Below are 24,480 nucleotides of genomic sequence, written 5' to 3'. Positions count from 1 at the left end.
GAAAAAGATTTTGAGTGATTGGGGCCTGAACATACTGGAGGGTGAGAGGCGTGCAAGGAATAGAGTGAATTGGAATTATGTGTTATACTGGGGTTTACGTCCTGTCAGTGTACTGAATCAGGGCATCTGAAGCATCTGGGGTAAACCATGAAAAGGTCTGTGGGACCTGGATGTGGATAGGGAGGTGTGGTTTCGGTGCATTACACTTGACTGCTAGAGACTGAGTGTGAATGAATGTGGCCTTTTTTGTCTGTTTTCCTGGCACTACCTCACTGAAGCAGGGAGTAGCAACGCTATTTCCTGTGTGGTGAGGTAGCAACAGGAATGGATGAAGGCAAACAATTATGAATGTGTACTTTTTTTTTTTTTTCCCGCTGTCTCCCGCGTTTGCGAGGTAGCGCAAGGAAACAGACGGAAGAAATGGCCCAACCCACCCCCATACACATGTATATACATACGTCCACACACGCAAATATACATACCTACACGGCTTTCCATGGTTTACCCCAGACGCTTCACATGCCCTGATTCAATCTACTGACAGCACGTCAACCCCGGTATACCACATCGATCCAATTCACTCTATTCCTTGCCTTCCTTTCACCCTCCTTCATGTTCAGGCCCCGATCACACAAAATCTTTTTCACTCCATCTTTCCACCTCCAATTTGGTCTCCCACTTCTCCTCGTTCCCTCCACCTCCGACACATATATCCTCTTGATCAATCTTTCCTCACTCATTCTCTCCATGTGCCCAAACCATTTCAAAACACCTTCTTCTGCTCTTTCAACCACGCTCTTTTTATTTCCACACAATTCTCTTACCCTTACGTTACTTACTCGATCAAACCTCACACCACACATTGTCCTCAAACATCTCATTTCCAGCACATCCATCCTCCTGCGCACAACTCTATCCATAGCCCACGCCTCGCAACCATACAACATTGTTGGAACCACTATTCCTTCAAACATACCCATTTTTGCTTTCTGAGATAATGTTCTCGACTTCCACACATTCTTCAAGGCTCCCAGAATTTTCGCCCCCTCCCCCACCCTATGATTCACTTCCGCTTCCATGGTTTCATCCGCTGCCAGATCCACTCCCAGATATCTAAAACACTTTACTTCCTCCAGTTTTTCTCCATTCAAACTTACCTCCCAATTGACTTGACCCTCAACCCTACTGTACCTAATAACCTTGCTCTTATTCACATTTACTCTTAACTTTCTTCTTTCACACACTTTACCAAACTTAGTCACCAGCTTCTGCAGTTTCTCACATGAATCAGCCACCAGCGCTGTATCATCAGCGAACAACAACTGACTCACTTCCCAAGCTCTCTCATCCCCTACAGACTTCATACTTGCCCCTCTTTCCAAGACTCTTGCATTCACCTCCCTAACAACCCCATCCATAAACAAATTGAACAACCATGGAGACATCACACACCCCTATCGCAAACCTACATTCACTGAGAACCAATCACTTTCCTCTCTTCCTACACGTACACATGCCTTACATCCTCGATAAAAACTTTTCACTGCTTCTATCAACTTGCCTCCCACACCATATATTCTTAATACCTTGCACAGAGCATCTCTATCAACTCTATCATATGCCTTCTCCAGATCCATAAATGCTACATACAAATCCATTTGCTTTTCTAAGTATTTCACACATACATTCTTCAAAGCAAACACCTGATCCACACATCCTCTACCACTTCTGAAACCACACTGCTCTTCCCCAATCTGATGCTCTGTACATGCCTTCACCCTCTCAATCAATACCCTTCCATATAATGTGTACATATGTATATATCCCTGGGGATAGGGGATTAAGAATACTTCCCACGTATTCCCTGCGTGTCGTAGAAGGCGACTAAAAGGGGAGGGAGCGGGGGGCTGGAAATCCACCCCTCTCGTTTTTTTTTTTTTTTTTTTTTTTAATTTTCTAAAAGAAGGAACAGAGGGGGCCAGGAATATCCATTCCAAAAAAGGCCCAGTCCTCTGTTCCTAATGCTACCTCGCTAACGCGGGAAATGGCGAATAGTTTAAAAGAAAAAAAAGAAAATGTATATATATATATATATATATATATATATATATATATATATATATATATATATATATATGTTGATATGTATGTGCGTGCATGGGCGTTTATGTATATATATATGTGTGTATATGAGTGGATGGGCCATTCTTCGTCTGTTTCCTTCTGCTACCTCGCTGATGTTGGAAACAGCAATTAAGTATGATAATAAGAATGATTTTTTCATACTTGATCTCAGATTTCTTTATCACTGAGGTAGCACCAGGAGCAGTTGAAGAAAGACCACATCTGCTCACATCTATTGTCTAACTGTCATGTGTAATGCACTGAAATGACAGCTTCCTATTCACAATCAGGTCCCACAGCCCTTTCACATGGGTTACCCCAAGTGCTTTTCATACCCTTTTTCAGCCCATTGATAGCATGTCGACCCCAGTATACCATATTGTTCTAAGTCTCTCTATCCCGTGCACACCTTTCACGCTCATGTGTGTTCAAGCCTCGATCGCTCAGAATCTTTTTCACTTTCGTCTTTCTGTCTCCATTGAGGTCTCCCTTTTGTTCCCTTCACTTGACACATATATCTCTTTGTCAACCTTTCCTCTTTCATTCTCTCCATATGTCCAAACTGCTTCAGCACACACTCTTCTGATCTTTCAACCAAAATCTTTTTATTACTGCACCTTTATCTTACTCTTATCATTACTTACTTGATCAAACCGCTTCACACCACGTATTATCCTCAAACATTTCATTTCCGTAACATCCACCTTTCTCTGCCCTCCCTTAGCTATAGCCCATACCTTGCATCCATATAATGTTGTTGGGATTACTGTACCTTCAAACATGCCCATTTTTGCCCTCCCAGATAACATTCTCTCTTTTTGCACATTCACCACTCCCAGTACCTTCCTCCCCTCCCACATCCTGTGATTGACTTCCACTTCCATGGTTCCATTCGCTGCCATGTACTCCTAGGTGTCTAAAATACTTCATTTCCCATTTTTCTCCATTCACGTCACACCCCAACTAAACTGTTCTTCAACCCTGTTAGACCTAAGGACCTTCCCTTTGTTCATATTCACTTCCAACTTTCTCTTTTCCCACACTCTTCCACACTCTGTCACCAACTTCTGCTGTTTCTCACTTGAATCTGCTACTAGTGCTATATCATCAGCAAACAGCAACTGTCTCATTTTCCAAGCCCTATCATCCCCCATATACTGCATACTTGCCCTTTTCTCCAAGACTCGCATTTATCTCCCTCACCACCCCATCAATAAACAAAGTAAACAACCATGGTGACATCACACACCCTTGCCACAGACCAACCTTCACTTGGAACCATTCACTTTTCTCTCTTCCTACTCCTACACATGCCTTACAGCCTTGATAGAAACTTCTCTATGCTTCTAGCAGCTTTCCTGCCTCACCATATATTCTTGAGACTTGCCACAAAGCATCTCTATCAACCCTGTCATGTGATTTCTCCAGATCCATAAATGCCTCATACAAATCCATCTGTGTCTCTACACATTTCTCCACATTGTCTTTAAAAAGCAAATGCATCATCCACACATCCTCTACCACTTCTGAAACTCTCGTGAGTTTGAAAGTATATGAAAAGAGAAAGTTGAGAGGAAGTGTTGATAAAAGCAGGTTCTTAGGTTTAGCAGGGTTGATGGACAGGCTAATTAGAATGAGTGAGAGGGGCAGCTGGTGGGGTGTCTGATCACTCTCTTGTAGAGACAAGGGTGAAGATTTGTAGAGATTTTAGGAAAAGAGGAAACAGTGTTAGTTAGAAGAGAGTGGCGAGAGTAAATGAGCTTGGAAAAGAAACTTGAGTTAATAAATACCAGGAGAGATTGAGTGTAGAATTGCAAAAGGTGAGAGTATATGAAGTGAGGGGAGTGGGTCAGGAATGGGAGGTATTCATGTGACAGTTTGTGCTTATAACCCAAATTTTAGTTTCCAATTACTGACTGTCAATTCATGTTAGGCTTTAAATAGCTTAAGGTAGAAACTGACAGTTACTCTATTATAAGGCATTAACATTTTTCAAAGAATCCGTAGTTAATTTTTTCATCCATATGTGCCAAGAATATTCTTCCTGTATTACATTAAGTCTAAGGTAGATTGGGGTTACAAAATGGTGAGAAAAAATATTTTTGTTTATTTGTTTGTGGAAGGTAGAATAATTAGTTTTGTTTCCTATATCTGATTGTAACTGAATAGCCGCTTATTTTTTTTTTTTTGTAATTTTCAGGTGGGAGAGGTAAGAAATTGAAAAACTAGATGCTGCATCTTCATTTTCTGCTAAGTGTTTGTTTAGAGTAAGTTCAGGTTAGTATAATGCATTATTTTATTGTTTACTTCAACAGAATAACTCCATTTATTTGACTTAAGATTTAGCTGAATTTTCATGGGCAGAAAAGACAGTTTGTTGATACTTGCTATTAGAAAAATTAAATCAATCCCAAAAATTCCAGAATAAATCATGTGAAGTGTAGAGTTGTAGTCACTCTTCAGAGTGAATTTTCTGGTACTCTTGCATTTTATAGTTGTTCGTGGTGTGGATTAGTTACTTTGTAGTTTAGCAGGTGAAGATGATCATGAGGTGAGAGTGTTGGGACTGGTTGAGAATTTGGCTGGAGTGCTTGTCAGAGGTAAGGAGACATTCAGGGAGTCATCTGTTCGTGTGTTTGGTAATGGAACTGTATCATGTCCTTTTATGTCTAGTGCTTAAGTAGTCTTAGAGAATGGAATCTTTCAAGTCCTTAATACTGTTTGAGGGCTTTCCTGAGTGAGTCTTACATAATAGTCCATCCTTTTGAAGCTCACCTGATGATTATGAAGATCTTGATCTGTGAAGCTGCTGTGTGACCCAGGAAATCATATTAGTGCCCTCATAGTTTTATCTGCCTTTGCCAAAACTCTTTTTTATATTTCTGGTTCTTCCCCTTATGACACTTCAGCTGAAACTTAGACCTCAGGATGAAATCTTTAGGCTCTTTCTTGTCTAACACTTCAGCAGAAACTAAATCATCGGGATGAAAGTTTCATTCTTTTTGCTCTCTAACACTAACAATCTAAGGCCTTACAGTGAAACTTTTTGACTTTTCCCCATTTGAAACTTTAGCTGAAATGAAAACTCCATGATGAAATCTTTTGGGCTTTCCCCATTTGATACTTCAACTGAAACTAAGGCATCAGGATGAACCCTTTTGACTCTCAACCATCTGACGCCTTAGCTGAGGTTAAAGCCTTAAGATGAAACCTGAAACCTTTCAGCTCATAGCCAGACTCTTCAGCTGAAACTGAGGCCTCAGAGGATGAAACTGTAGGCTCTTCACCACCTGACAGTTCAGCTGAAACTAAAACTAATGATGAAACCTCTCAGCTCTTCACCAGCTGAAGAGTCAGTTGAAAATGAGGCTGAAACCTTTTGGCTCTTCACCATCTGACACTTAGTTGAAACCAAGTTCTTTTGATGAAACCATTCAGATTTTCGCCATCAAAACTTTTTTACTCAAACTAAGCCCTTACAATGACACCTTGATGCTCTTCACCTTCTGACACTTCATTTGAAACTAAGGTCTGAGGATGAAACCTTTTGGCTCTTTATCATCTGATATTTTTCATTATGCAAATGCCTTAAAATGAAATCTTATGGCTCTTCACCTTAAGACACTTCACTAGAAAAAAATATCTCAGGATGAAAACATTCTGCTGTGCACCATATAACATCAGCTGAAATTAAGGTCTTTGGATGAAACCATTCAACTCTTCACCATTTGACTTTTCAGCTGTAATGAAGGTCTCAGAATGAAATGAATCAGGTCTTCTATCTTCTAACATTTATGCTGAAACAAAGGCCTGGGATGAAATCTTTCAGCTTTTTTCCAGCTGATGCTTTAACTAAAAGGAAAGCCTCGTGACAAAACCTTCCAGCTTATCACTGTCTGACTTTTTAGGTGATACAAAGGTCTCAGAATTAGATCATTTGATATTTTCATCATCTGACACTTATGCTGAAACAAAGGCCTCAGGATGAAATCTTTCAGCTCTTTACCAAATGACACTTTAGCCTTGGGATGAAGTCTTTTTGCTCTCCACCATCTTACACTTCAGCTGAAACTAATACCTCAGAATGAAATCTTTCAGCTGTTTCCCAGTTAACACTAGCAGAAACTAAGCCTTGGGGGGAAAGCTTTCAGCTCCACACCATCGAACTCTTGAGCTAAAACTAAAGTCTCAGAATGACATCCTTTAGCTCTTTCCCAGTTGACAGCATCTGATACTAAGGCTCCAAGGGAAAGCTTTCAGCTCCACACCTTCCAACACTTCAGCTGAAACTAAGGACTTAGGGTGAAATCTTTTGGCTTTTTCTCATCTGACACTTCAGCCAAATCTAAGACCTCTGGATAAAATCTTTTAGCTCTTCCTCAGTTAACACTATAGCCAAAACTAAGGCCATAGGATGAAATCTTTTGTCTCTTCACTACCTACCACTTCTGCGAAGTGAAGGCCTCAGAATGAAGTCTTTCAGTTCTTCCCCATCAGACACTCTAGCTGAAACTAAGGCCTCAGGATGGAAATCTTATGGCTATTCCACATATCTCACTCACCTAAATGTAAGGCTTTAGAATGAAATCTCTTAGCCCTTTCTCATCTGACACTTCAGCTGAAACTTAGGTGTCAGGTTGAAATCTAGCTCATCTTCATCTCCAACTCAGCTAAATCTGAAGCCTAAGGATGAAATGTTTTAGCCCATCCCCATCTTACACTGAAGCTGACACTAAAGCCTCAGGAGGGAAATCTTTTAGCTCTTCCCATCTTACACTTCAGCTGACACAAAGGCCATAGGACGAAAATCATTGGGCTCTTCCCATCTTACACTTAGGGTGACACAAAGGCCTCGGGATGGAAATATTTTAGCTCTTCCCATCTTACGCTTAAGCTGATATTATGGCCTTAGAAATCTTTTGATTCTTCCCATTGTACACTTAAGCTGACATTAAGGCCTTATGACAGAAATCTTTTCATTCTCCCCATTGTACACTTAAGTCGACATTAAGGCCTTAAGAGGGAAGTTTTTTGGTTACTCCCATTTTACACTTCAGCTGACATGACGGCCTTATGACAAAAATCTTTTGGTTCTTCCCACTGTACACTGAAACTGCCATTAAGGCCCTTGGAGGGAAATCTTTTGGTTCCTCCTATTGTACACTTAAGCTAACATTGAGGCCTTAGGAGGGAAATATTTTGGTTCTTCCCATTGTACACTGATATTAAGGCCCTAGGAGGGAAATCTTTTGGTTCTCCCATCATACACTTAAACTGACATTAAGACCCTAGGAGGGAGATCTTTTGGTTCTTCCCATTGTACACTTAAGCTGACATTAAGGCCCTAGGAGGGAAGTCTTTTGGTTCTTTCCGTTGTACACTTAAGCTGACATCAAGGCCTCAGAATGGAAATCTTTTGGCTTTTCCCATCTTACACTTAAGATAACACTAAAGCCTCAGGATGGAAATCTTTGACCTTTCTCTAGCTAACACTCCAGCTGAAGTGAATGCCTCAGGACAAAATCTCTTGGCTCTTCCCTTTTGACATTTTAACTGAAACAAAAGCTTCATGATGAAATCTTTCAGCCCTTCGCCAGTTGACACTTCCCTTGAAGCGAGGGTCTCTTCATGAAATCTTTTGGCTCGTCACACATGACACCTCATCTGAAATGAAGGCCTCTTGTTCAAATCTCTCGGTTCTTCCTCACATTTAAACTGAAACAACGCCTTGAGGATGAAGTCTTTCAGCTCATCACCTGATGTTTCAGTCAAAACTAAAGCTTCAGGATGAAAGCTTTCAGCTTTTTTCCTTTTTTTCACTTAAGCTGAAACTGAGGCCTTATGATGCAATCTTTTGGATGTTCCCCATCTGACACTTCAGCTGAAACTAAGGACTCAGGATAGAATCTTCTGGCACTTCACTAATTAACTCTTGAGCTGAAACAAATACTTCAGTATGGAATCTTTTGACTCTTCACCATCTAACATCCTTTGGATGAAATCTTTTGGCTCCTCACTAATAGACACTTCAGCTGAAACAAAAGCCTTTGGATAAAATCTTTTGGTTTTTCACTTTCTGTCACCTCAACTGAAACAAAGGTTTCAGGATGAAGTTTTTCAGCTTTTCCCTATCTGAGACTAGCTGAAACTAATGCCTTAAGGTGAAATCTCTTGATTCTTCCATATCTGGCACTTCAGTGGAAACTAAGTCCTCAAAATGAAATCTGGCTTGTCCCCATCCAATTCTTAAGCTGAAACTAAAGAATCAAAATGAAATCTTTTGTCTCTTCCTTGTCTGATACTTCTACTGAAATCATTTGGCCTTTTCCTGTCTGACACATCTAGGGAAACAGAGGCCTCAAGAAGAAATTTATATAACTTCTCCTTTAGACACTTAGCTGAAACAAAGGCCTCAAGATGAAATCTCTTAGCCCTTCCCATCTGAAACTTCAGCTGAAAGTAAGACCTCTGGGTGAAATTTTTTGGCCCTTCCCCATTCAACACCTCACCTGAAATGAAGGCCTCAGGATGAGATCTTTTGGCTCTTCCCTATCTGACACCAGCTGAAACTAAGGCCTCACAACGCAGTCTTTTGGCTCTTTCCCATATGACCCTTCATTTGAAACTAAGGTCTCAGATGGAAAAGTTCTTTCCCATTTTTCACTTCAGCTGAAACCATGGTCATTTGATATAATCATTTGGCTCTTTACCATTGGACAGTTTAGCAAAAAGTAAGGCCTGAGGATGAAATCATTTGGTTCCTAACCATCTGACACTTTTTGTCGAAACTAAGGCCTCAGGATGAAATATTTTGGCTCTTCTCTGTCTGACACTAGCTGAAATAAAGCCTTAGGATGAAGTCTTCTAGTTCTTTCCCATTTGACACTAATTGATATTAAGGTCTCAGGATAAAGTCATCTTGTTCTCCCCCATCTGACACTTGAGCTGAAACTAAGTCTCAGGATGAAACCAGACACTTAAAAAGCATATGCATTGTTAATCTTTAAACGCTAAGTAATCTTGAAAAAAATTTACTTATGACAAAAAAGCATGGTTTTCAAGTTTTCAGCTTATCATAAGATGAAATATATAGATGTAAAGTGATAGAGAAATGGTAGATTAGAGTTTTGGGGTGTGCTTGCTTCATATTTTCTGTTTCCCCACTATGAAATGAGGGAGTTCCAGTTGGAACAGGTGTCAGAGATATAGATCGCTAGAAATGAAAGAAGTGAATGTAGAAGTAAAGGATATCTACAAAACAGTGATCTAACATATTTTTGCTTAATTTTGCATGTAGACCCTATAGGGAAATGATGGAGGAAGAGTTTTAGATGCTGTGTGTCATTCAGATTTTGTATTCCCATGAAATGAAAGAAATTCATGTACAGATAATGTTATGTACAAAAAGTGAGCTAACTTGTTTTATATAGCTGTGATAGATCACTCAAGTTAAAGCGTAGATCCCCAGGGGAGTGGTGGAGGAAGTTGTGCATCACACTCTGGGGTGTTAGTGAGTTGCATCTTACATTGTCTGTGTAAGATCCCCACTACTGTACAAATGTCATGGTAATACCACAGAGTTCAAACAAAGCCTGCAGATCAGTGATACATATATGAAACCAAGCATGCCCATGTATAACTTCTAAGTTTACAAACTTTCATAGTAAATAAATACTGTAATTGAGTAACATGTTCTGAACCTTCCCTTGATCCTTGGCTGGATTAATGAGGCTGTGATGAATGGCATATAAGAAGCACATTTAGTACCATAAATGAATATGGTAGCAGTGGGATGTGCCCTGCATTTGTGTAAGAAGAGCAGAGCTTTGACATCTTTAGGCAATTCAGTTTTTGTTAAATGACTTTCTACTAATGGCACAATAATGGTCACACCATTCTTGAAATATATCCTTGTCAATCCAGGCATTGTTTACTGTTTTATACATGACTGGCAGATGTTTCATTATCCTGATTTTCTAGGTGACTTGTGAGCCATCCTTATTGCCAGCATCCACAGCTTTTGGATCTCAAATTTGTTTTTACACACCAAGACAGTTACGTGTTTTTCCATCAGTTTAAACTCAGAGGCTTGTTTCACAGCACCAAACATAAGGGTTTTGATGGCAAACAGCGCCAGTAAAGGCCAGTTTCATCAGCATTACAATCTGCTCACCACTTACATTTAATTCATTCTCCAGTTTTAAAACAATGTCCTTGTACCTGTTTACATTCTCCGAATCAGCTGTTGCTGCTCATCACTCATGTATGATTCTCTAATGCCATGTTGCTGTTTAGAATTTCATAGCCATCCACCAGTAAAACTGCAAGACTCTCTTATCACCATTTCACAGAAAAAAAGGCTTTTTCACAAATCATCTAACCCATTCAACTTAAAGCTACCCTCTCCCTCGTACAGAGCCTCTTGAAAAGTAGTTTCTTTAATTTTTGAAACATTGGCTTTGCTAGTGTCCTTCTGTGCAGTGCTGCCTTCTCACTTGCATGGACTTCTCTTTATATTATTCTTCTGGGGCATAGTACCATATATTATTGATGTTAATATGGGAATGATGAACTTTCTCAGCTTTCGTATGAGAGTAATCTTTAGTCGGATTTGACTCACTTTTGTTGTAATACTGAGTACAAGATGCTTCTTTTTCTTTCCTGAAGAATCAATCTTTTGTCCAAACTGTCCAGATGGTCAGTTAATGGAAAGTAAATGTCTGCATGATAATGGAAAAAATGGGTATATGTGTAGTTGTTCTGACTCAGTGGGTACACAGAATTGCACTTTTATTGTAATACTGAGTACAAGATGCTTCTTTTTCTTTCCTGAAGAATCAATCTTTTGTCCAAACTGTCCAGATGGTTAGTTAATGGAAAGTAAATGTCTTCATGATAATGGAAAAAATGGGTATATGTGTAGTTGTTCTGACTCAGTGGGTACACAGAATTGCCTGCTAACACTCTATAATGGCTTTAAGTTGAAGTTCATGACATAAGTATTTAGAATTCACATTTAGAATTTTATTGAACTGAGTATGGCCCAAAGATATGGATGGTTTTGTTTCCTTCCAAATGGGGAATTTTATCAAAGTATGGCCCAAAGATATGGATGGTTTTGTTTCCTTCCAAATAGGGAATTTTATCAATGTGTTGGTTATCCAGACTTTTTCCTTAACATGATTTCAGATGTATGGAGCTAACCTGTATGCTTTTATGTCTACCATGAATATTTTCCCAATAAGTTAACTCATCTCTTTTATCTTTTAGTAGCAAGTCAACATTCTTATCTCATACTATCTCACCTGCCCACCTCTCTCCTGCCTTTTGCATGCTGCACACTTCTCTTGCACATGTAATTTGTGCTTCCTTATACACCTTCCATTTCTTACCCACTCCCCAAGCATTTGATATCAACTTTTGCCATTCTGCACTCAGTCTTTTATGGTATCTCTTCTTACAAGCTTCTTTTCCAAGCTTCATCACTTTCACAGCCTTTTTCCCACCCATATCCTTTCTGCTTTTCCTAAAGCCACTTCAAACTATCACCCTCACCTCCAGCAGTCAGTGGTCAGACATTCCCTCAGTTGTTCCTCAACATATTCACATCCAAGAGTCTCTCCTTTGCATGTCTTTCAGTTAGTGCATAGTCTAATAATGCCCCCTTTCTGTCTTTCCTGCCCACCCATGTATGCTTAGGTGTGTCCCTCTTTTTAAACCAGGAATTCTCAATCATGAATCCTTTTTCAGCACACAAGACGACAAGTTCTTCAGAATTCTTATTCACATTAGGTACCCCATGGTTCCCAATTATACCCTCAGTTGTATAATTTCTTACTTCCACATTTAGTGGCTGTATTGTTACCAATGAGGTTAGGAGGTGCTGCTACTGTGAAAAATAAAAAAAAAATCAAAATTGGGGAAAGTTGTCAAGTTTTATTATCTCAAGGGGATACTGTAGTTTTTCTCGAGTGTCCAATTCTCAACCTGCCTTCTTGTGGTGACTGCTTTGATACACTTTTTAGTTGTGTAAGTAAAGGGGGAGGCATTGCCCAACTTCACAAGGGTAATCCTTTTAAATTTAGACAAACACCTGAGGTGTGCTGTAACTTTTTAGTTTTTGGACAATTTTGGAGTTTCACTGCCACTGAAGTACTGTAATAGAGTTGGCCTCTACTAGTGACCTGTCAAGGGTGAGGAGGTAATCAAAATCCAGAGAGAGTGCAAGAAGGTCATAAGACAGAGTAAATACAAGGAAGAACAAAGAATTTCCTCGGAAGTTAGAAATAATCCTAGGGAATTCTTCAAATATAGAAGACAAAGGAAGACAGTAAAGGAAGGAATTGGACCATTAATAAACAAAAATGACACACTTTCTACTGACGACAAGGAAATTGCTACCATACTAAATTGTTCCTTTAATTCCGTATTCACAATCACAGAAATATCTGAAATACTGCAACCACTGAAAATGTTTCAAGGATCTGATGAAGAACAGTTGAAGGATAGAGAAATAAAGAACTCTGAAGTAATTTAATACCTGGACCAATTAAATCCTAACAAATCCAATGGCCCAAATATCTTAGGTCCAAGGTTTTTAAAGGTCAGGAGGCAGATGATATACCCCATAAAAAAATATTAAACAGATCTCTGTCGGATGGTCAGGTGCCAACTGACTGGAAACTAGCAAATGGTACTCCTATATATAAAAAAGGTGACAAAAAATGTGCCTTGAACTGCCATCCAATTAGCCTTACGTCTTGTTAGGTAAAATGATGGGAAAAAAATGACATGAGATTGTCACGTTTCTAGAAGAATACAAAGTTATATCAGACCACCAACATGGTTTCCATAAGAGAAGATCCTGCATGATGAATTTGCTGGAATTTTTTAATGTTATATATCAGAATTGGAACAAAAAATTACCATCTGATGTAGTATATTTAATTTCCAAAAAGTTTTCAATAAAGTATCTCACAAGAGACTTTTACACAAACTCAATGCACTCAGAAATAGCCTTTAATGCCTCACCCTTAGCAGGCCACTGGCAGAGGGCAAGTCCAATGCAATGTTTGCAGAGGCTCCTACCTGTGTTCTTACTGACTACTTCTCCTAAAGTTTCTTCCTAATGCTCATACCTAAATGTTCCTACTTACTATTACTATCTACTGCTCCTACCATTTTGCCAAAAGGCAGGGCTAGCTCACAGTTCTCACCATTGGAAAATCCAGAGTTATGAAGAACGAGTTGTGTAAGTGTTGTCAACTGTTGTGTGTGACAAGGAGAAATTCTATGTTTGTGGACAAAATACAAGCACTTACTGTGTGGGTGAGGCAGAAAGAAAAGACAGCTACCCGGGTCAGAGGACTGCAAGCTGACAACCACCGAAGTGCTTGCTCACTATGCAGCCATCACTAACCCTCCCAATACCCAGGCAGGTAGGACTTGTAGTATGCCTTCTTGGTCATTGGCTGCTTACCAACTACTACTACCTCATCCCCACAAGAACTGCAAAATGGTCAGTCTGCAAAGAATCCTCTCACAACTCAAGCATCTAGCATGGCCTTTCTCAATCTTTCATCCATTGCCACATAGTTAATCAAAGTTTTTTGCCCTTCTTTTCCATCATTCTTCACCCATGTATATCTGAGGATCATCTGCTGAAAAAAGGCATATGCATGGAATAAACCCCTCAGTACAAATATTCAAGGCACTCCTCATTTACCAACTATCTCACCAATATCATCACATCCCACTTTTGCATTCAAATCACCCAATATAACCACATTTCTCTTATCCTCAGAACAGTTTATAGTCAATCAGATTTCTCCAGAAAAGTTTCATTTCAACCTTACCTTGTACAGTCTTCATATTCAAAGGCACATATACACATACTTATGCATACTTCACAATCCCAGTATTTCCTTTCACCCACACTATTCTTGATCCATTTCATCCATACTCTGTAACCCCACCCAATCATCACCAACACACACACTCTTGGTGATGGCAGAATTGCACATCCTTCTTTCCCTCTTCCCCAAAAATTTTCACTTGCTCCTGTCCGTACCACTCCTTCCACATCCTCCCATAACTTGCATTCATCATTTCCATTCTCACTTCACATACCCTACCCAAAGATATGGGTTTCCCCAATCCCCAGCATATCCATGCAAAGACTTTTAAACTTTTCCCATAAGCTCCTTCCTTTTACTTTCACCAGTCATTCAATTTACATTCAGGGCCATCACCCTCAATCACTTGTCTTTTTTACTCCTTGGCATACCTGGGAGACCTCAGAGCCACTTCATATCCTTTTGTGTATACATGAGAAAGACAGACAACAGGCCTGATTGGCTACTGGGTTGTCTGGAAAAAAAAAAAAAAGAGAGGGGGGGGAACATGACAAGAAAATGCAGTTTTTTTTTTTTTTTTTTTTTTTTTTTTTTTTTTTTTTTAAGCTATTACCAACTCTCCACTGCTGCACATTATCCTTCAGTTGTCCATGTTCCCAATGTCGTTTATACAGTTTACTTCTGTTATTTTTTTTGCTGAGTATACCTGAATTCATGAAGTATTTGTCTAAATGACTTTTGAAGGTATGTATAGTCTTAGCATTCACTACATCTGATGGTAACATATTTCAGTGCTCAACACACCTATTGGAAAAGCTTCTTTTTTCCACGTCCATACTATTTCTTTTAGCTTTGAGTTTTATTCTATTTGTCCTGGTAACTGTATATTCTTGTATTTTGAAAAGATGATCATAATTTTGAACGCTTGGACTAACTCGGTGCAGTCTACGATTTTTAAGGGAGAAGAGATCCAATTGTTTCTGCTTCTTTTTGTATGGTAGATTTCTAAAGGATCTGATCAATTTTGTTGTATGTTTTTGTACTTGCTCTAATTTTTCTTCACCTATTTATAGTTTGGGGACCAAAACTGGACTGCAGATTCAAGGTATGGTCTCACTAGAGAATTATAAAGGGTGAGAATTGTTTCTGGTGTTTGAACTTTATGTTCCTGGTTATGAAACCTAATATTTGCTTGCCTTTTTTACTTGCTGCTTGACACTGTTTAGAGTACTTCAGATTGTTTCTGATGACAAATCTAAGGTCCTTTTCTTCATTTACTCTACTTAAAGAGTCTCCGAAGTTTGTAGTTGTAATGTATATTCTTGTCTCCAAAGTGTATAACATCACACTTGTCTACATTAAACTTCATCTGCCATCTGTTTCACCACTCTGCTATTAAGTTAAGATCTCTATGAATCGTTTTGCAGTCCCACTTGTTTACAGCTCTATCTTCTAGTTCAGTATCATCAGCAAGTTTTGAGGTCTTAGATATGAGACCAAGTTCTAAGCCATTAATGTATATTATGAATAGAATTGGGTCTAGGACTGACCCCTGTGGCACATCACTTGTGACGTGTAACCAGTCTGAGGCTTCGCCATTTAATACTAAACGCTGTACAGAGTTCTTCATTATTTCTGAGTGTTTAGAGTTTATGTAAAAGTCTCTTGTAAGGTACTTTATTGAAAACCTTTTGGAAATCTAAATATACTACATCAGGTGGTAATTTTTTGTCCCAGTTCTGATATATAACATTAAAAAAATCCAGCAAATTCATCAGGCAGGATCCTCTCTTATGGAAACCATGTTGGTTGTCTGATATGATTTTGTATTCTTCTAGAAATGTGACAATTTCATGTCATTTTTTTCCCATCATTTTACCTAACACTGATGTAAGGCTAATTGGGTGGCAGTTCAAGACACACTTTTTCTCACCTTTTTTATATATATAGGAGTAACATTTGCTAGTTTCCAGTCAGTTGGCACCTGACCATCCAATAGAGATCTGTTTAATATTTTTTGTTATGGGGTATATCATCTGTCTCCTGACCTTTAAAAACCTTGGACATAAGTTATTTGGGCCATTGGATTTGTTAGGATTTAATTGGTCCAGGTATTGAAGTACTTCTATCCTTCAACTCTTCTTCATCAGATCCTTGAAACATTTTCATTGGTTGCAGTATTTCAGATGTTTCTGTAATTGTGAATACGGAATTAAAGGAACAATTTAGTATGGTAGCCATTTCCCTGTCATCAGTAGAAAGTGTGTCATTTTTGTTTATTAATGGTCCGTTTCCTTCTTTCCATGGTTTACCTCAGACGCTTCATGTGCCCTGGTTCAATCCATTGACAGCACATCAACCCCGGTATACCACATCGTTCCAATTCACTCCATTCCTTGCATGCCTTTCACCCTCCTGTATGTTCAGGCTCCAATCTCTCAAAATCTTTTTCACTCCATCCTTCCTCCACCAATTTGCTCCCACCTCTCCTCGTTCCCTCCATCTCTGACACAGATATCCTTTTTGTCAATCATTCCTCACTCATTTTCTCCATGTGACCAAACCTTTTCAACACACCCTCTTCTGCTCTCTCAACCACACTCTTTTTATTACCACACATCTCTCTTACCCTTTTATTACTTAATCAAGCCACCTCACACTACATATTGTCCTCAAACATTTCATTTCCAATGCATCCATCCTCCTCCGCACAACTCTATTTACAGCCCATGCCTCGCAACCATATAACATTGTTGGAACCACTAATCCTTCAAACATACCAAAATAACGTTCTCGCCCTCCACACATTTTTCAACGCTCCCAGAACCTTCGCCTCCTCCCCCACCCTCTGACTCACTTCTGCTTCCATGGTTCCATCTGCTGCTAAATCCACTCTCAGATGTCTAAAACACTTCCCTTCCTCTAGTTTTTCTCCATTCAAACTTACCTCCCAATTAACTTGTCCCTCAACCCTACTGAACCTAATAATCTTGCTCTTATTCACATTTACTCTCAGCTTTCTTCTTTCACACACTTTACCAAACTCAGTCACCAATTTCTGCAGTTTCTCACCCAAATCAGCCACCAGCACTGTATCATCAGCGAACAACAACTGACTCACTTCTCAAGCCCCTTCATCCACAACAGACTGCATACTTGTCCCTCTCTTCAAAACTCTTGCGTTCATCTCCCTAACAACCCCGTCCATAAACAAATTAAACAGCCATGGAGACATAACGCACCCCTGCCGCAAACCGACATTCACTGGGAACCAATCACTTTTGTCACTTCCTACTCGTACACATGCCTTACATCCTTGATAAAAACCTTTCACTGCTTGTAGCAACTTACCTCCCTCACCATATACTCTTAATACCTTCCACAGAGCATCTCTATCAACTCTCTCATATGCCTTCTCTAGATCGTTAAATGCTACATACAAACCCATCTGTTTTTCTGAGTATTTCTCACATACATTCTTCAAAGCAAACACCTTATCCACACATCCTCTATCACTTCTGAAACCACACTGCTCTTCCCCAGTCTGATGCTCTGTACATGCCTTTACCCTTTACCTTTGATAAAATCTTCTCTGCTTCTCGCAGCTCACCTTCCACGCCATATACTCATAAGACCTTCCACAAAGCATCTCTATCAACCCTATCATATGCCTTTTCCAGATCCATAAATGCTACATACAAATTCATCTGTTTTTCTAAGTATTTCTCACACATTCTCCAAAGCAAACACCTGATCAACACTACCTCTACCACTTCAGAAACCACATTGCTCCTCCCCAGTCTGATGCTCTGTACATGCTTTCAGCATCTCAGTCAATATTTTCCCCCACAGTTATCCATGAATACTCAACAAAGTTGTGCTTCTGTAGTTTGAACACTCACCTTTATCCCCTCTGCCTTTGTCCAATGGTACTATACATGCATTCTGCCAGTTCTCAAGCACTTCACCATGATCCATACATACACTGAATATCCTTACCAACCAATCACCAATGCAGTCACCCCCTTTCTTAATCATTTCAACTGCAACACCATTCAAACCTGCCGCCTTCCTGGATTTCATCTTCCCCAAGGCTTTCACTACTTCTCTCTTAACAAAACCATTCTCCCTTACCCGCTCACTTTGCACACCGCCCTGACCAAAACACCCTACATCTGCTACATTCCACAAACCTTCAAAATACTCACTCCATCTTTCACTTCATCATTTTCTGTTATCACTTCCCCCTTCCCTACCTCACTGATGTATCCATTTGTTCTCTTGTCTCTCGCACGTTATTTAGCTCCTTACAAAACATCTTTTTATTCCCCCTAAAGTTTAATGATACTCTCTCACCCCAACTTGACCTCCTGCCACTTTCTTGTATACATCTCCCAATCATTTGTACTCCTTCCTTGTAAGTATGCATCTCTTTTCTCTTTCACTAACAACTTTACTTCTTCATCCCACCACTCACTACCCTTTCTAATGTGCCTTCATTCCACCTTTCTCATGCTACATTGTTTTTCAGTGAAGGTTGGTCTGTGGCAGGGGTGTGTGATGTCCCCACAGTTGTTTAATTTGTTTATGGATGGGGCGGTTAGGAAGGTAAATGCAAGTTTTGGAGTGAGGGGTGAGTATGCAGTCTGTTGGGGATGATAGGGCCTGGGAGGTGAGTCAGTTGTTGTTTGCCGATGATACAACACTGGTGGCAGATTCGAGTGAGAAACTGGAGAAGTTGGTGACAGTTTGGAAAAGTATGTGAAATAAGAAAGTTGAGAGTAAATGTGAATAAGAGTAGGAACAATTTCCATGAAAGAGTCATGATGTTACCCAGGGCTTCTTTCTGAAGGTTCCTGCAGCCCAAGGCTATGTTTCTTCCAGGAGCAGGGAAATGAAAACTTCTTTGGTTCTTTGTTGAGACTACTCCCAGTGATACTGCTTCTCCAAAGGTGACTTTTCACTGGCATTGTAACTTGGGCAACAACAAATCTCCCACTTTCTTGAGAAATTCATCTGCAATATCCACACCAGCTGTTTTGTTGTACATTTTTTTTCTTGTAATAGCAATATTGTTATATGAATGCTCATGAAAGTTATTTTATTGGACAATTTATGGAATGGCAAAGACACCCAGTACCCAAACCAGTGACGCATACATACACTTAGTTGGTAAATTTTTTCTCTCGAAGTATTTATGATGAAGGAAGTTTAATGGATATTATTGGACATTCTCAGTATTGTAAAGGATGTGAGCATGTGGATTTATCAGTTGTGGTGGATGATTTGGTGATCTTGCTGTTACAGCATCATCTTTGGACTGATTATGTTTAATGACAGAAACTGCTTAAAATGTTCATACACTTGCGTAATTGTGTACTTGCATACTGTATCAAGATGATACTTTCTTATACTAATATATGAACTCTCTTTCCAGACTGAGGGAAATGCTTGGAGAAGGCGGCAGTTTTCTATAGCATGTGGATCTTACATGTCTCACGTATCAAATTTCCTCATGATCATCTGTGGACAGCTTTTTTAATTTGAAGTTTTGTTTTTGTGCTCCTTCCTATATTTCCCACAGTTTGTATTTGTACATATACATATAGCTCAAGATAGCATGCTTACAACCCTTACTTATCTAAGCATGAATTATTTCACCTACCAACAGATACCAAATATTTTTGTGTTTCATTTTTGGTGGCTCAGGTCACGAATTTTTTTTTTTATGTTTAGATGATCATCAGATGATTGAGCTTCTTTCTGTCATAAAGACCTACCAAATGTGACTTTTATTTGAAAAGATATCATCATCATGTAATCATTATACTTTTTTTTCATGTCTCATGCATTATGTTCTGTCTTCTTTCAGAGAAATTATGATTTTGTGTAAAACAGAAGTGCATAGCTACAATATGTCCTCCAGTTATCATAGCAAGACTGCTTTGTTCGGAGGCCCAAGTGTTGCTCTGTATAAACTTACTACTGGTGAATTATTTCTCACCAAAGTATTTTAGGAAATTATTTAGTGAAAATCTTTTGTCAGGTTGATAGTTTAGGTTATTTGGAGGGGACCAGTTACTTCATTCAGTCACTGTAATACTGCTACCTTACTACAAGATGTAAAAGTTCATCAGATGAAATTAAACTGGATATGTTACTTTTTTCTTTATATTATTTCCTATGATACTGCTAAAATGGTATATGAAATGATTTAGGGTATGTGCATTATCATTGTTATTTTTCATACTTATTGGTCTCACGTCTCTGAGAAATTTAGGTAATTATTTTAGTTATGAAACTTTATAATGATTTAGCAGTATATATATCAAAATATCATGTTGGCTCTTCCCTCTTAAAGAGCAGTGTAGCACCTAGAGAATCATCCTCAGATATTAGTTTTTCTTTTTCTCCACATCCTGAATTGTTAAAAATACAACACAAAAAACAATGAACTTGTGCTGAAGAAATTTAATCTTCTGGTTTGTATAGCAAATAAAGGAAGCAGAAACTAGTTTTTAGCACAAACAGGAAAATATATGTAAAAAGAATGAGCACTTCTGAAACAGATAGGCTATAAACAAACAAGTAGATGTTGGAAAGTAGGAAAAGGTAAAGAAAGCTAGAAGTATTAGGAAACTATTCAGCAGAAAAATGTAAAGAGAACTAAAAGTGAAAACAATTCAAAGTGGATAAGTAAAATGCTATAATGTAATATTGTGAGGGCAATGGGACTAAAATTTTGTACTACACCAACATTTGAATTGAAATAATGCTAGATAAAAGAATTTTTTTACTGTAGTGAACCTTAAATGAGTAAGGTCAGCTCTAGTCAACAACCTATGAATATGTTCAAATTTTCTGCTTTTTGATACTCAGTATTTTCAGACTATACTATAGGTTTCCTGAAGGTTTGTAAGTATTTAGAAATTGTACCCTGAATATTCAAGAATCATTTGACTTTTACATTGCAGTTAGGGAACTCAGTACACCTACTTGTAACTAGTCCATGCAAGTGTTCAGAAGTAAAAGATGAGTACATGGTGTTATGAATGTATGTTAGCATGGGTGTATGGTATAATATTTAACCTTATTATGGTGATTTATGACCATGATTATTTGCTTAATATTTCTTCCATTCATTTTGTGCCATAATGAGGTTTGAACATTTTTGTATTTCATTGGAGGCAGACCCTTAGTTGGGGAGCTAGAGGGCTATTTTACATACTACTAAATTAGAATATAATATGTGCACCAAGTTATTGAAGATAACCACTCATTCATAGGTATTATGGAATCAGATCTAATGGGAAATTTGAGTAAGTGTGACCTCTTATCATTTGTGGTTTTGCTGAGATTCAGTGGATCCTCTCTACCATAGTTTATAACAGAATTTGTATCTGCATTGACATATTTCATCCCTCAAAAGAGCCTGAGGTGTACAACAAAAGTAATGTGTTTGTCATCATTCAGGTGCAGATTAATGATTAAAGTAATGATATCAGTGATGTAACTGAGTAAACAGTAATGAAGATCAGCAGAATTATCATTATATCAGAGTTTTCATGTTTAACTTGCTGATAGTAAAGTCGGGTAAATGTGAACTTTTACGACTTGGTATTTGAAGAATAGAATTGCATATCCTGTGTGGTGTCATAGCATGTTTATATTCACTTGATGTAAATTGAGACATTTATATCTGTTGTACCAGTAACTGTGTTACAAAGTAAGATCATCAGTTATGTCCTTTATTCCTTTTCATTATTCAACCTGATTTATTGGGATTATTTCTTATATTGCTAAGCTCATTGTTTTCTCACTTTTTCTTACAGATCATATTTTCTCATGTGAAGTAATTACATCAGAAATATAAAATACAGGTTAATTACAATTGTATTAGTGAATTTGCCTACCATATACTCCAAATCTTTGGTGATTATAAATATAGTTTTTTCTTTCATTAGTATATGACATAGATGCATTTATCCATGGCCACCCCCACGAAGGAGTACTGAAGGGAACAGGTGTCAAGGAATATAGTTAGATAGAATAGTATATACCAATGTAAGACCAAATTTACATGTATTCCTATATGTATTGGCTTTTGACTTTATCATCTATCTGTCTCTTTTTAAGCAAGATTAAGTCCTGTTCCATTGTATGGTCACCAGCAAGACAAAATGAAATTGATGAATAGAAGAAAGCTCAGAAAGACTTTAAGTAAAATCAAGGGAAGAGAACATTTCTTGTGAAAGGTTGAAAGAACTATATATATGTATCCTACAGAGAAGTGAAAGATCCGTGATAATCTATACATGGTAATGATTATAGAGTTAAAGTAATTGTCTTTCGATTGAAACTTCGTGACAGTAAAGAAATAGAATCGTAATATACTGTTATTTTTTTCATACTTGATCGTCATTTACTGTGTTAGCAAGGTAGCACCAGGAACAGATGAAGAAACTTTGCATTTACTCGCATCCATTATCTAAATGTCGTGTAATGCAACGAAACCACAGCTCTCATCTACAACCAGGCACTACACACCTTTTTATGGTTTACCCCAGCTTCTTCACATGCTTGGTTATATAGTGGAATATATTTAAAAGTTAGCATGAAAATATTTACAAGAGCCCAGCAAAAAAGGAGAAGTTCTTGTTTTTCACTCCAAAATGATAAAATCTAGAATATTTAGGCACCAAAACTATAAAAAATGTCAAGACATCTGATTAGAAATAATGTCAGATGAATCCAAGATTGACAACTGTGCAATGAGTTTAGAAGCACAAAATAAAACTTAACAGCATGTGTGTCAAGTGCTAGGCACTAGCTTTCTTTTGTGGAATAATCTTGTTATACATACTCATAGGTAGGTAGGTAACTCATGCACAAACATGTGAGTGAGGGAAAGAGAGATCCAAGCTTCTCTCAGATTAATGGTAGCAGGGGTATAATTGACTGTGAAGCATGCACTGGCCACTTGGAGATAAATCCTCATGGGTTTGAACCCTGAAAGTGACACTGAGTATGCCGTCTACCCAGCTGTTTATCCTCCCAACAGGGTTGGTTGATAAATGTGAAAAAGAGCAAGATTATTTGGTTCAGCAGGGTTGAGGGACAAGTTAGTTAGGATGTGAGTTTCAGTAGAGAAAAATTGGAGGAAGTGAATTCTTTTGCATATCTGTGAGTGGACTTAGCAGTGGATGGAACCATGGCAGTGGAAGTGAGTCATGGGATGGGGGAGGGGGTGAAGGTTCTGAGTGATGAAGAATATGTGGAGAGAGAGAATGTTATCTCAGCGAAGTGAAAATGGATATATATGAAGGAATAGTAGTTCCAACAATGTGAGGCATGGGCTACAGATAGGGTTGTACAGAGGAAGGTGGATGTGTTGGAAATGGAATGTTTGAGGACAATATGTGGTGTGAGGTGGTTTGATGAAGTAAGTAATGAAAGGATAAAAGAGATGTGTGGTAATAAAAAGAGTGTGGTTGAGAGAGCAGAAGGTGTGTTGTAATGGTTTCAACATATGGAGAAAATGAGTAAAGAAAGGTTGACAAAGAAGATATATGTGTCAGAGGTGGAGGGAACAAGGGGAAGTGTGAGACCAAATAGGAGGTGGAAGGATGGAGTGAAAAAGATTTTGAGTGACTGAGGCCTGACCATGCAGGAGGATGAGAGGCATGCGAGGAATGGCGTGAATTGGAAGGATGTGGTATTGTGGGGTCGAAGTGTTCTCAATGGACTGAACCAGGGCATGTGAAGCATCTGGGGTAAACCATGGAAAGGTTTGTGGGGCCTGGATGTGGAGAGGGAGCTGTGGTTCCAGTGCATTACACAAGACAACTACAGACTGAGTGTGAACGAATGTAGCCTTTTTTTGTCTTTTCCTGGCCCTACCTCACTGGAGAAGGGGATGGGGATGTTATTTTCAGGTGTGACGAGGTGGTGACAGGAATGGATGAAAGCAGCAAGTATGAATTTGTACATCTGTATTATGTATATGTCTCTGTATGTATTTGTTGGTATATTTTGAAATGTATATGTGTGGAACAGAGAAGGGAGCCAAGGGAGGATATTCCCTCTAAGGCTCAGTCCTCTGTTCTTAACGCTACCTCGCTAACAGAGGAAATGGCAGATATGTATGAAAAAAAAAGATATATATATATTTTTCGTATTATTTTGCTTTGTCATTGTCTCCCACGTTAGCGAGGTAGCGCAAGGAAACAGACGAAAGAATGGCCCAACCCACCCACATACACATGTATATACATACACATCCACACACACAAATATACATACCTAAACATCTCAATGTACACATATATATACACACACAGACATATACATATATACACATGTACATAATTCATACTGTCTGCCTTTATTTATTCCCATCGCCACCTCGCCACACATGAAATAACAACCCCTTCCCCTCTCATGTGTGCGAGGTAGCGCCAGGAAAAGACAACAAAGGCCCCATTCGTTCACACTCAGTCTC

General features: G+C 38.7%; 1 protein-coding gene across 2 annotated transcripts in view; it reads left to right on the top strand.

Annotated features, from left to right (window-relative positions):
* LOC139754822 (uncharacterized) overlaps positions 1–20,139 on the top strand; it is a 243,374-nt gene extending 223,235 nt beyond the window's left edge. For both annotated transcript variants that reach the window (XM_071672677.1, XM_071672676.1), the window contains 2 exons: positions 4,325–4,401; positions 19,417–20,139. In XM_071672677.1, the coding sequence (XP_071528778.1) occupies positions 4,325–4,353 (29 nt within the window). In that variant the 3' untranslated portion in view covers positions 4,354–4,401; positions 19,417–20,139. The remainder of the gene's footprint in view (positions 1–4,324; positions 4,402–19,416) is intronic.
* The last annotated feature ends 4,341 nt before the right edge of the window (positions 20,140–24,480 follow it).

The sequence above is a fragment of the Panulirus ornatus genome, chromosome 17 (genome assembly GCF_036320965.1).
Source record: "Panulirus ornatus isolate Po-2019 chromosome 17, ASM3632096v1, whole genome shotgun sequence".
NCBI lineage: Eukaryota > Metazoa > Arthropoda > Malacostraca > Decapoda > Palinuridae > Panulirus > Panulirus ornatus.
This window is presented reverse-complemented; position numbering and strand designations above follow the sequence as displayed.